The 13,887-nt window shown below is 39.7% G+C and overlaps 1 protein-coding gene across 1 annotated transcript; it reads left to right on the top strand.

Moving 5' to 3' along the window:
• The first annotated feature begins 885 nt into the window (after nucleotides 1-885).
• nt5c1aa (5'-nucleotidase, cytosolic IAa) lies at nucleotides 886-12,085 on the top strand. Its single transcript, XM_008331478.3, has 7 exons — nucleotides 886-1,663; nucleotides 4,570-4,614; nucleotides 6,090-6,257; nucleotides 6,349-6,478; nucleotides 8,277-8,399; nucleotides 9,719-9,903; nucleotides 10,063-12,085. Exons 1-7 carry the CDS (start codon nucleotides 1,508-1,510, stop codon nucleotides 10,399-10,401), a joined length of 1,146 nt encoding a protein of 381 aa, XP_008329700.1. The 5' UTR covers nucleotides 886-1,507; the 3' UTR covers nucleotides 10,402-12,085.
• Nucleotides 12,086-13,887: the final 1,802 nt, after the last annotated feature.

Below are 13,887 nucleotides of genomic sequence, written 5' to 3' on the forward strand. Positions count from 1 at the left end.
TGAATTAAAAGGATATTTTAACGTAAATATTTTAACATGGTTTAACCAGATTAATAATATAGAGTATTATTGATTCAGTTTCTGCTTGTGATGTAAACCCTACTGGTAGTTGAGTTATTTCTGTTATTTTATTCATGGCCCTTGCAGGGCACAAGAATAGCAGCTTTATCTCAGCGCACATGCACTGAGATAAAGTGTGGCAGAGGGACGTGAGCTTTGAATAAGTAGTTATTAAAAGTGTCTGTGTCAGCTAAAAACAACAGACTGTAGTATCTACAACTACTGTCAGTAGTTCAGCTTCTGAGATTTGGTTGCAAGGAGTGATGATGTGCAGCAGCTAGAGCCGGGAAAACTGTGCTTCCAGCAGGGATACAAGAATATAAGTCCAAAAAACACCCTTATGATTAATATGTTTCGGAGCCTCAGTGATGGTGTTAGGTCTGGACTGATTGAAGAGGAGTAGATGAAAAGGGCCATGTAAGCATGTAGCTCAGAACAATGACTTTCACACCAGATGGGTTGCAGCCCAGGTTAACAACTGCCTCCGGTGTTGTGGAGCATCTGCAGATATTAGGTGGCTGTGGTTCCAAAACCCAAAAATAGATGTTTTAAAATGCTTAAAAAATGTATCAGGTTTATTAAAAATAATAAAAATAGTACATTTTAACAGCTTATAATAATAATAATAATAACAACAGTGATAATGATAATAGTATCAATAATATTAAGCTGAATTATATTATTATTAATAATATTTAATAATACTATTTTACCATAAATAATACTACCAATAACCATAATCAAACCTGACCTGCTCTCTTGCTGCTAGATGACGCTGTTCCTCTTTATAGCTATCTGTTGCTGTAATTTAATGTGTGCCTGAATGTCCCATGAGCCTCCTGGGTAAATTGTAACCCTTCAGCCGGGGACTGCGGGGTTGGGGGCAGGGCCCTCGCTGAATAAGGTAGCAAGGCTGCGATTGGTCAGGGGGATGGAGCCGAGAGAACGATTGAATGGGACAAAGAGGAAGGGTAAGAGGCAGACGTGAGGCAAGTGAGGCAAGTGAGGGAGGGAAGGGGCAGTGAGAGAGAGAGAGAGATAGCAGCAGATGGACTGCTGCAAACCTGGCAACACTCTCATGAAGGGCAGCCTGTTTAAATGACAGTGCGTGTGCATTGATGGCAGCGGAGTTGGTGCATAGGGGATAATGGTGTTGGATGAGGAACTGGATGCAGTGGACAGTAATCCTATTGAGAAGTAGGACAGGCACAGAGGACTTCTGCTCTAAACACCCCTGCTGTTTTTCCCAGCAGATGCTGCTCCAGAACAACAGAAGACTGCAGCATGCCTGAAAATGCATGGAGATATGGCTATAAATGCTGCTGACTGTTGAGGGACACTTTGTTCATCTGGCAGCATTACTTTATTGCTTTTTTTTTACTGAGAGAGCAGCTTGTCTTCACCTGGGACGCAGCAGTCTCTGGGAGCACGAGTTCACACATACTCTATGGTGAAGATGAGCCTGGACCCTGTACAGGTAATGAGCGGGCAAGTCAGCGAGCTTAAAGTTTCTGCGTCGTCCAATGGGGAAAGCAGAGAATCGTGGGAAGAGAAGGAAGACTTTAATCAAGATAACCTGGGCCTCACCACCAAACCAAAAGCAGTGAGTCTCTCCAGTTTCTTCCAACGACATTGTCTCACATCTGCTCCCCCCCAGCCGATCCCTCTTCTGTCTCTTTGTTTACCATGCCCACGTGCAGCTTGGAACGTAGACACTGAGCTGGAGCTGAGGGTGTCAGTCAGTCTGAGTGCAGGTGTTTACAAGTGTGGGACCTTCAGTGACATCCACTTCAGACCATACAGGAAACTTTAGATAAGTTTGACATCGCAAATAAATATTAAAAAATATTACTACACCAAGGGATGAATGATTGCTTTGGTTTAATACTGTACAAAATATTTATTAATATATAAATAAATAAATAATGAGTCTTTTTCCAGAAAGAATTTCTTGGGGAATTTAATGCTGAAAAAAAAGAAGCAAAAAGAAAATTAATTCATGTGAAACTTAAACAGAAAAATATTCTGTAACTCTGTCAAATAATAAATAACAATTAAAGAAACTTCACTTTAACTAATGTTTAAAAAAAAACATCATGTCTTAGAGGGATAACTGACCATCACAGCAGTGTTGTGCAATTAAGAAACAGCGAATTACCTCCTAAAAACACTTTTGCCGGTAAAAAGAGCGCATGGAAGGTCAACATGTTTCTGAAGTGGCTGTTCCAGGACAGAGAGAGAGAGAGATGCAGGGGAGAGTGCTTGGCAGGGATTCACTTCTGTTTATAGTGTTGTAAGACATCAACATACTCTGCAGGGCACTCTGCTTTTAACAGGTAGTGGCTGGAACCGACTGATGAAGCTGTGAGTCAGTGAAAATGCAAAAGGCTGAACTTTTATTAAACAAAAGACAGAGAAATGAATCCAAGAGAGGGAATTAAAGGTGAATCTGAGCAGTTGAAACTCGATGTTTAAAAATAAAAATAAATTAACTTAATAAACTGTAAATATAGCTACATTATGATCTGTTGGCCAGCGCATATACAGAGCAATAACCACGGCCTTTTACTGCACTGTCTTGGAAAGCTGAGATAGTATTTAAAATGGCATGACTCATCAAAAGCTTCTTTAGCGTGTAGTACACTGTAGGTCATGACCCTGAGAGATTAGTGAGTACCTTTGAAAAAGTATTAAAACAAGATACAAGATTTTTCATATATATTATGGTCATCACTCGCTGTCACAGCCACATGCAAAACATATTATTATTTACTGTATTTTTATAAAATTGTTGTTTAATTTATTATATTATTATTCAGGCTAACAGTATCACTAATGTACACACATTTTCAGTGATGTAAGGTCAATTTTTATTTTTGGTTAAGGCTGAGGGAAAAGAGATTAGAAGAAAGAAAGATTATTACCTATAATCCATGCACATTAAATCTATTTGTGGAGACATTAGCTGGCTGTTCAGTAATTACAGCAGCCCTACACCGTGACAATGCTGAGATGGAAATGGAACCTGTTCGCCAATACATAACAGTATTGATATTATCTCCTCTAACACTTCAGGTCATTTTCACAAAATAACAAATGCTTTAAGCCACGAGATGTTGTTGCAAACCTTCATTCACTAAACTACACAAATTCTGAAGGTGTGGCCTAAAGATTTCAATGTATTTTAATTGCAAGACTAAGGCCTATGAGTATGTGATCTCCATCATGGATGCAACACATGCCTAATGCAACAATATAGGTTTAATGATATCACATATATATATTATGTATACGATTGAGATAAAGTGACATAAATAACACTCAAAATATAAATGCATGGGGAAAACTAATTGAAGTTGAACCCTCCACTTACGCATACTAGAAGCCGCATGGTATAAATGTTCGAGCAGCTCCATGACACAAAAATAATGTCCTGCACTATGTGCGAATAACAACACGTGCGTCAAATGTGTATTAGACCAATGATAAGGGACTTGTTATTGAATATTCAGCATGTGTCATTCTGCCCATAAGTCGAACATCGGTTCTAATCAATCTTCAGAAATGAATTCATTCAAGCCTTAAATCATGTTGACAGCCTTATTAATAATACATTACTACCCAAGAGCAGGAAAGGCCAATGGTGGAGGCCTGTGATCTGGAGTACTTGTGAGTACACTGGAGAATTGCAGGTTCAAATCCTTGTTCCTCACCCCCTTGTACCTTAGGTTTAACATTATACATTTGCTGTTGGTGTTTATGAGCACGTCCCTGTGTTAGTGTATCTGCCCTATCATCACTGGCCTTTACTTGTCTATAAATACGACACCTCCTCCCCTCCCCACAACCCCCCCTCTACAGTAGACACACACCGTCCCTCTCTTGCGTCCTCACTTCTACCTCTTTAACCTCTGTTCTTCCTCTGTCCCTGCATTTCTTGCGTTTTCAGACTCAGGTGCGTTAAAAGAGCAGTCCCCCCGTCTCAGATGTAGGAGACTCATGACTCATGGATTTGAGTTCTGCTCAGACACTCATGCTGCTGATATGGCACAGTTCTTACAGGGATTAAAATACAGCACGTGTGTGTGTGTGTGTGTGTGAGACTGTATATTGTTACCTTTGGCTCCATACTGATTAAAAAGTATACGGTGATTACTGTTACTGGAAGTTCCTGTGAAGAGGAACATTGTGACTGACGCCTTCCCAGTGGGTGGGAGGCCCACTAGAAAGTGAACGGGCTGTTAACGCCGTGGGTATTAAATTACAGCACAGACCCCAGCTCTTGCTCTTGGATCGCCTGCCATGACTGTGTGAAATGGTATTTAAGTGGCTTTGATAGAAAGGCTGCAGCAAATACATTTAAATTTGAAACTGTGCATGTGTTCGCGTGCAGTGTTGATCTAGAACCGTTCAGGGCAGCACTAGGACATTAGACCTCACATGATCTTGTCAAGAAAACCCAAATATGTCAGTACTAAAATTAATAAAATGAACTGTTATTCTGCTAAGGTGACAGGAAGACGAGCCCGGAAGGTGGAAGGAGGCGTCTTCTTTGTGAGTATGACCCATCATCTTGTTTCATCAGGTTACCAACAGGTTGTTGATCATGGCTGCATTGGTGACCTTGTTGACCTTTTGTTGTGCCCGCACACACACCCATGTTACTAACCAGCAGCCCGACCTGATGCTTCATTGTCTGAAAAGTTTCAAATTAAGGTTTTATGTATATATAGTTATATACATAAAACCTTAATTTGATTAATCACAGGGTAGCTGTGGATTAGTTACAGTTAATCACGATTAATCGAGAAATCCCCATTTACAGTATCTCAATTAAAACATATATTTTTCTTGTGTATTGTTAGAATCTGCATGTAACTCTCCATTTATTACTTTCGAAGCATTTGTTAATGGAGAGAGAGCTTACGCTAATAAAAACAACGTAAGCCAATCAAAACACTTTCAAATTTTCGACTCCTTCCAGAGGATGTCAACATGTGCCTCACGTCAACAAAGCTATTTTTTTCTCCTTGCCCTAGTATACAGTACTTTATATAAGCAAATGTGTGTGTGTCTATGTATAAATTATTGCAGACAACAACAAGAAGAAGCATTGAACCGCATCTTCTACAACAACGAGGATGTAGTAAAAAAAAAACCCAGACAAGGCCGTGTGTGTGTCTTTAGGCGATTTGTGTGTGTTTTTTTTGGAAGAGAGAAAGGGAGAGAGAGAGAGATAGAGAGAGAGATAAGCCAAGGTGACACGGCAGCAGGCAGCACAGTTGTTAGAAAGCTGAGCCAAGCAGAGAGACCTTCACTCCCTCCGCCTCTGGGCCTCTGGCCTGTTTAGCAGCACACACTAACACAGACATGTACACAAACACTGTTGTGTTTTTCAAAAAACTGACCTCTGACCTCTGCCACACACGATGCATGTGAACACATACAGTAACAACTCACAGGAAGACATATGGATGTGTATTATGTATTATGTCATAATATAATAGCAAAACGTATATAACAGCACATGGTGAGCCCAAATAATGACCATTAACAACCAAACAGAATAAAAAAAAATATATTTAAATATAAAATTCCCAGAATGAACCTCACAAGCACACATATTTAAAAACTTTCCTTCGTGCAGCGTTATCTACTAGGTGTATTTTCAGATGATATTTACAAGTTAATATGTATGTCTTGTTTCAATATTTGGTTAATTTATCAATCATTTTTCATAAATTCAATTAGTTGTTGGAGCCTAACAGAGGAAACTCCTGAATTATATCACTGTATGATGTCATAAAGACACCCATATAAAAGACATCTTGATAACAACTGCACTCTGTCGTCTCTCCTGCACGTATCTCTGAATTCTTGCATGTATTGTGATGTGAGTTTTATCGTCCGTCCTTCACGCCACTTCCTCCCACCTGCAGTACTAAGACACGTGACTGCTGCTGCTCTGCCCTTTCTGTCTTTCTTCAGTCTTCATGCTCTGTTACGTCTCTGTTTTGTCCTCCTTTTAGCCCAAGCCCGAGAACGCCGTCACCGTTGCAGTTTCCTCCCGCGTGTTGTTCCGCACCGAGCGCGAGCAGAAGGTGTTTGAGCAGAAAGGAGTAGAAGAGTACCTGAGGTACCAGATCGAGCATGAGAACGAACCCTTCGCCCCTGGGCCTGCGTTCCCCTTTGTCAAAGTAAAAGTCGCACCGACCAAAAGGTTTCACCCCATCACACATGCAATAGCAGAGTGACTAACTGTGGTTGTTGGTTTTGATTCTACGACAGGCCCTGGAGGCCGTCAACACACGTCTGCGGGAGCTGTACCCAGAGAGTGAAGAACTGTTCGACATCGTTCTAGTGACATACAACCACGCACACGTAGGAGTGAGACTCATCAACACTATTAATCATCACAGTAAGTGAAATAACAAGAAAATATCCTCCAGATTTCTCTTTTGTTATGACATATTCAACCAAACACTGAATGGAATTGTTTTTTTGTTTTTTTTTTTTCGTTTTACAAAAAGTCAATAAATGTGCAATGAACTCTGTGACATTGTTATGTACTATAGTCGCCACAGCTCTGTGGGAAACGGCGAGGACGTCACAGTCTGGACACTGAGCAGGAAATGGCTAACAGCCAGTTTTCTTTTCTTTTCATTAATGGAAGGCCAGAAAAAAAATTACAACTAGAACTGCCCTCTATATGGCAAGTGCAAATTACAAATGCCAAAAAAAAGGGAACCAAGTGATCTAAGAAATCAGCTGGGGTACAGCTGTAGCAGAATCTCAGCTGGTGGACAAACATCGTTGTGTGTGAACAGCTGACTGGTACATCATACTTCCCAGGGAAATCTCAGACTCTGTGCTGTGCTGACATCTTACTCACTGACCACTTCCTGTTCCCCCCGGAGCCCAAGACTGGGGAGAGTTTATAGGTCACGTCCTGTGAGAGGCAGGAATAATTCATGTGGCTTGAAACAAAAACAGGTCCGAATGGAGTCAAGGAAACAACACCCAGCCTTCCAGATGCTTCTGTGTTAGATCTCTGTGGTGGCTCTCTGCATGAGGGACCTGATGTGTTCAGTTCCCTGACCTCTGACTTCTACCACAGCAATAAAGGAAAACAACAGCATCCCAAGACCTGGTTTATTAGAATTTGTGTGTGAGAAAAAAAACATACAGTAGTGATTAGGATTCTCAATATAATAATAATAATAATAATAATAATAATAATAATAATAATAATAATAATAATAATTGCTTTATGAGAGACCAATTAGTGCTAATGGTTCTCACATGACCTGATGGTTTCTGATGGAGATTGAATGTGATTGGTTGCCTCATGTGACTGTTGTCCACACCTCAAGGATCCTGTGAAATTCATTAAGGCAGTAATATTTCATTATTTATTTTTCTGTTGATGAAATTGGACTAAAACCCTGATTTAAAAAAAAATTTCACCCTTTGACATTTGGACTATTACTATAACCCTCCAGCTATTTGTCTCCTTGTAACTGGGTGACTTTGTGCAGTTAGCACATCCTGCTAATGACAACCATAGGTGACATGAAAATGTGATCCACGTGACGAAAGTCTGAGATGACTGACAGGACGCGTAATGTGCAGCCTGTGGAGTAAATTGAGATTTCATATGTGCTGACGTCTCACATCTCTGTGAGCATCAGAAACGGAATAAATCAATGACCTTGGCTTGTTAGAAATGTTCATACCACGCATGAAGAAAAAACAAAAAAAAAAAACGCCGGTATTTATTCATGACCACCGCTGAGTTTCCTCTATTATTATGCTTCAGATCTTTAGGACAAATAAATCAGAGAAAAATACACATCGTATCAAAACAACTTCATAAGAGGAAATGAAAAGGACAAGGGGTGAGGACTGGGTGACTCTCACGCTCTTGAACTCCTCGTTACAAGTACAGGACATTTGAAAAATAAGTTGAAGTAAAGGTAAAACAAACCAAACAAAACAAAACACAAGCTCCAAATAAAACTGTTTAGGATTTTTTTACATGAGTTTTATTTTGGGTTTTGTTCATCTCTGTTTGAGGAGCCATTCTTGGATCTCTTACTGGAGTTTTTAGTATAAAATATTATGCACAATGCAAATATGTATGTGTAATAATCTGGTGTTTACATGACTGGTATCAAGCATTGGACAAAAGCCTTTTTTTGTTGTTTTCTTAACAGATTTATTTATTGAGAGGTTTTGTATGACAGGAGGGAGTAGTCCCATTGGCTACCTAAAGGCCTGGCACACCAACCTCTACCTGTCTGCTGACGCCGACAAGGTCAGAGAGGCACTGGCTGAGGGTGAGCACATGCATGTCACACACAAACACAGCGTACAAAAATAAAATGTTGTTCCCAGAAAAAAACAAAAACAAAAAAACCCACAATTGCCTTTTAAAATAATTCCCCTCTACAGATATAACAAACACAGACACACAGAGAAACAGAAAGGGAGGAGTTAACGAGACACAGGTGGGGACAATTAGTTAATTAGGTGGTGGAGTATGTTGGAGAGAAACTCCATAAATAAAAGAGAGTGAACTACAGATATACACCTCTGGTCATGAACTGTGTTTGTGACTAAAAGCAGTTATTATTCATAAAGTTTTAGAATTTACACCCAGAAACATTTTATTGTTATTATTATATGTTATTGTGCTTTGCATTTCTTAGTGTTGAGGTAAACATAAAGCTGTTCGACTGAGCTCAGAGTGGCATTACCTTTTGTTTTATAGGCCAAATGTAAACGTATTGAAATTTTAATTTTAAATATATTAGAATGTACATGGCCATTCAAGCATACTGTAACATAACTTGTCCATTATAATACATTAATAATTTAATTTGCTGCATTGTGTCTGCTTTGGCAGGTTTGTTTTCTATTATAATTTGTTAACTTTCATTCGTCTGGTTTTAAGCTGCAGTAGTGAAAAAGAGCATTAGCCACAGAAGCAGCTGTGACGCAGCAGACTGCATCTTATATTCTACGTTGTACATTCATCGTGACAAACTGCACGTAATCCTTTACAGTGCATGGAGGTGGCGAGCCATAACTGACGTCAGAACGTATATGTCTTCAGGTGCTGAGATGTACTGTTCTCCCTGTAGCTTTCAATTTAAATGCAAATAAGTGTGGACCAAAACACACACACACACACACACACACTATATATAGTTCCTCCCCTGTTACCATAATTACCATTGATTGACACTTTGCCATGTGTCATCCTGACATTACCATAAATCAGCATATCCGTTTCTTCTGCCTCCCATTCTGTCTGCTTGATAAATTCCTACAACAGACACACTCCAAAGGGAACACCGTCAGATGGAAACGTTTCATTTGCTCAAGCAGTGACGAATGAACAATACTGTATGTCAAGGTTAAAAACCGCTGAGATGTCTGTGTATCGCAGTCAGACATGTTAATATTGCACTCTAAAATGACTATAAAAAATAGCTATAAAAAGAATGATTTGGCATTTCTGTTCATTTTAATTATATATAAAATTATGTTTTTTTTGTTATTGTTTCCTGGCAGCTACTGTAAAAACTGCTCTGAAGACTTTATGATGTATTTGATGATCCTGACTAACAAACACGTCTGGGTTTATGTTCAGGCATTGCTGCAGCCACCATGTTCATGTCGGAGAAGCTGACGGAGGTCTCAGAGTCTCAGCTCAGGGTGGCATTTGACGGTGACGCCGTCCTTTTCTCTGATGAATCAGAGCGCATCTTCAAGGCCCACGGGCTGGACAAGTTCTTTGAACATGAGAGGGAAAATGAAGACACACTTTTGGATCATGTATGTAAAAACCCTAATGGACTTGGGTTTGTTTTCGTATTTTGTATCTAAACTCTGACCAGGCCTGGGTTTAATAATAGAGTGAAAAGTATGTTATGCTTAATTTAGTGGAGTCATGAGTTAATAATAAATAATAATAATACTGTTATTCTCCACTAGGGTCCCCTGAAGGGGTTCTTGGAGGCACTAGGGAAACTACAGAAAAAGTTTTATACTAAAGGCCATCGTCTAGACTGTCCCATTAGGACCTTCTTGGTGACGGCTCGCAGTGCAGCCAGTTCCGGGATCCGGGCGCTAAAGACCCTGAGGGCCTGGGGGCTGGAGATCGACGAGGCATTGTTCCTAGCAGGGGCACCAAAAGGTCCGATGCTGGAGAAGATCAGGCCGCACATCTACTTTGACGACCAGATGTTTCATGTGGAGGATGCAGCAGAGATGGGCACCATAGCTGCCCACGTGCCTTATGGCATTGCACAGAAACATAACATCAAGAAATGACCTTGTGAACTACAGGACCTTTCAAGTCCTCAGGTACAAACGAGAAAAATGTATAAAAGAAAATGTGAATTCAGTTTAAAAAGCTGAACTCGAACGATCATCATGCGTGAAAACCTATGACTTTTACATGACTTTTTTGTGCAGTTAGCCTGTTTTATTACACCGCTAACTGAGTTCATAGGACAGACTTTGGCTCAGGAGGTGATGGTAATAAATATGTTAATTATATTATATGTTGATAGTTAATGTTATCTATTAAAGTATAATAACAATAAAAGGTAGTGCAAACAATTAAAATAAATATTTAAATTTCTAACAATATTTAGACCGGTAAATGCAATATTCTGCAATATTCCTGGCCTCAAAATCTTCTCAGGGGTACTGATAAACACAGGGGTGTCCTCTGTACTAGAAAACAACATGACATCGTTGTCGTCAGGTTAATATAAACCTCCTATTGAGCCAAGAAGTCACCGCACCTCACCTCCTGTATTAACAGTTAATAATATTAATTCCTTCCCTTTTTTCTGTTGTGATTTTTTCAGGAACATATTTTTAATATAATGACTGTTTTAACTCATCTACCCTGAAAGCAAAAAGCCCCAACTACAACATTAGAAAAGCTTATGGCACCCTCTATTGACCAATTCAATAGTCACTGCACAAAGTCAACAGTTCTTGGCTGAATATTTTGAATTGAGTTGAATGCTGTTGTTCGACTGTTATAGTAGATATGAGACATAGAAGTGTATCAGAAATAAAGAAAGGTTTTTAGGCTAGAATGTAATAAAAATAAATATTTATAATAAATCTTATAAGAGGCATGGACTGACTGCTGTGTCAGCGAAAAGAAAGAGTGCTGATTTTGAAGCAGGTGTGAGTTGTTCATCTTAATTACATAATGAGGTTATCATTAGGGTGTACAAGGTTCAAAGTTGTCTAAACTGCATGAAAGCTCTACTTTAAGGATGGCACTTTCTGCTTTTTTTTCTTTTCTATCTTTCTCTCTCTTTTTTTAGAAATATATTATATTCTAGTAAAAACAATGATTTCTATTTATGTGTTAGTTCATGAGAAACGTAGAAAGCCATACGTGTCAGCTGGTGCCTTAGATTCAAAGACAATTTACAGTTGCTGCACTGCCATTAAATTGAACTATGTTTCCTATAAATGAAACATCGATGGAGCATTTCTTATTTTTTATTCTATTCTGCCGAGTAAAGATGAAAAAAAAAGTTTGGAACGACTGGGACTGGGTTAAAGGCTCAGGCTTTCCATCAGAGGATTGCTGGTTAAATCCCAGCCCTGGCAGGAATTTGGTTTGCCCACTGTTTTGGCACATTAGTAAAAAGTTCAGCCCACTGCTCCTGTGTTTCTGTTGTTAATCACTGTGTCGTCTCACAGATGGGTTGGAGGATTAATAGAGTACAGAAATAAAGCTGAAACCAAGTACCAAGCTAGAACTTTCTGTTTGTGTTTTTACAGAATTTATACACTTGTTTACTTCTATAGTAGATAAAAACCCTCACTAAACCCAATTAAACAGGACTGCATTAAGCAGGGCTCATATTTTTTTTGTTTTTATTTACATTGGCAGTTACTAATTTGGCTTCTTCCCACAATCATTATCGGAATACTAATTAATAACCCATTCCTGTTTAAGCGTGAGTTACGTCTGTCAGGAAGCCATGATTCTGTTGTATATTGACAGAATGGCAGAGCCGACCTTTGATAATGGCAGTCCATGTCACATTACTCCATCACTGCCGGGAGTTCTGGTAAATCCTGCACTCAGGGCATTTGTATTACATCACACGGGGCTGTGGAGGAGCGGCAGTGGTGCAAGAAAATGGACGAGCAGTCCATTCCAAAGCCACATTGGCATAATCACACAGATGAGTCTCTGCACAGTGTGTTCCACTGAGTTATCAGAGGAGAGGGCCTCAGCAGGTCCAGCTCAGCCGTCACTACTGACTCTGCAGACAACACTTTACCTGTGTTTAAAAAAAAACATGTAAGTGAAATATAAACTGTGTGGGTGGTGAATTAACTGTAGTACTCACTCTTTGCCCATTAGGACAAATTATAGGAAGTAATTAACTGTATCACACAGGTGCAGTCCCAAAGTTTACCAGGGGGTGGCAGCACCTGAATGATAAATGCAGCTGTTTCTCTTTACCTAATGTGTTGGCAGTATTATGATCTAAAAGAGATCAAATTACCATCTGCCACAGACTCCACCACCTACTGCACCTTAAACGATGTCAAGTCTTCATATATCATCATTTCTCTTACTCAGAGTTAACCACATTACTGCGCTCACTACATTTTCCGAGATGCTCATATCTGTGATGCATGAGTTAATATTCCCAATTAGTAATTTCCTCGGCAGGGCCAGTGTCATAAAAGCCAGAATTCACTAACATCCAGGCGGCTCTGCTCTAATGGGTGCAATTTGGCTAGCAGCACTGAAGGGATGGACCCGCAGTCAAACGCTGATGGTCATTTGCCGAGCTTAACGAAACAGGATTCAGGATTTCCCGACATAACAACACACAGGAGAATTGAAAGATAAACCCCTCGTGCATTTTAAGAGGGTCACAGAAAGTACTCGGCGAACACCAGCAAGGTTCCTACGTTTTATTTTCTTTGTATTTCTTTCGGTGCGAGCAAACAAGACATGCTCTAGATGTAATATTAACTCATTAAATATTCATCACAAGCTAACTGGCTACATGGTAGTGACATTTAACTTCTAAAATGGCCGCTGTTCTGAAAGTTGTTAATTAACAGTTGGGCAGAAAACACCTTGCATGATTTCCCTATTTAATGTGTTAAAATGATGAATGCAGCGAAGCGAACCACATCTGCCTGGAGACGTTGAACTCTAAAAACTTGACTCACAGACTCAAATGACTAATGGTGGTCACCACAGGTGAAAATGCCAGCCCGGCTACCGCTCACATCTGCTAATTAAACACTCTTCCCAGCCTGGAAGACTTGCTATAGCCTGTTACTGTCCAACACAAAATATAATGTTGATAATGTTATACCTTTTTCATACACTTTGTATGCAGTGATTTCAAATGCATGTGTCTGCAGGTCAGAGAAGGGAGGATACATGCTCGATGTTTCTAAACGCTGCATACCAAGGGAACATGAAAAAACAACATGCTTCCCCTTTAACAACACAATATGACGATGGCATCTGCAATATGCTGGCAAGTGCATGTAACAAGATAGAGCCAGCTGGCCATTTCTGCAAAGCCTGTGCAGAGTTATTGATGTCGCACATGCTCAGTTGGCCAGCTGTATGCACCAATAGACAATAACCGTGAATGGGATTGAGAGCAGTAAAGGAGAATGTAAATAACAGGGGTTCGATTTTCACATAGAGCCAGAAGGTTCTGGAAGACACTCATCTGAAACACTTTTGGAAATATCACTAAAGGCAAAACGAGTGTAGCAAATCCTTATTTTTTTTTT

This window comes from Cynoglossus semilaevis, chromosome 18 (genome assembly GCF_000523025.1).
Source record: "Cynoglossus semilaevis isolate Cse_v1.0 chromosome 18, Cse_v1.0, whole genome shotgun sequence".
In the NCBI taxonomy this organism is placed as follows: domain Eukaryota; kingdom Metazoa; phylum Chordata; class Actinopteri; order Pleuronectiformes; family Cynoglossidae; genus Cynoglossus; species Cynoglossus semilaevis.

Excerpts from the sequence above, each read along its gene's own strand:
- nt5c1aa (XM_008331478.3), top strand. The coding sequence starts at position 1,508 with ATGGTGAAGATGAGCCTGGACCCTGTACAGGTAATGAGCGGGCAAGTC. Across the intron at positions 6,479-8,276 it reads CAACACTATTAATCATCACA|ATTTATTTATTGAGAGGTTT; the intron begins GTAAGTGAAATA and ends TTTTCTTAACAG. Across the intron at positions 9,904-10,062 it reads AAGACACACTTTTGGATCAT|GGTCCCCTGAAGGGGTTCTT; the intron begins GTATGTAAAAAC and ends ATTCTCCACTAG.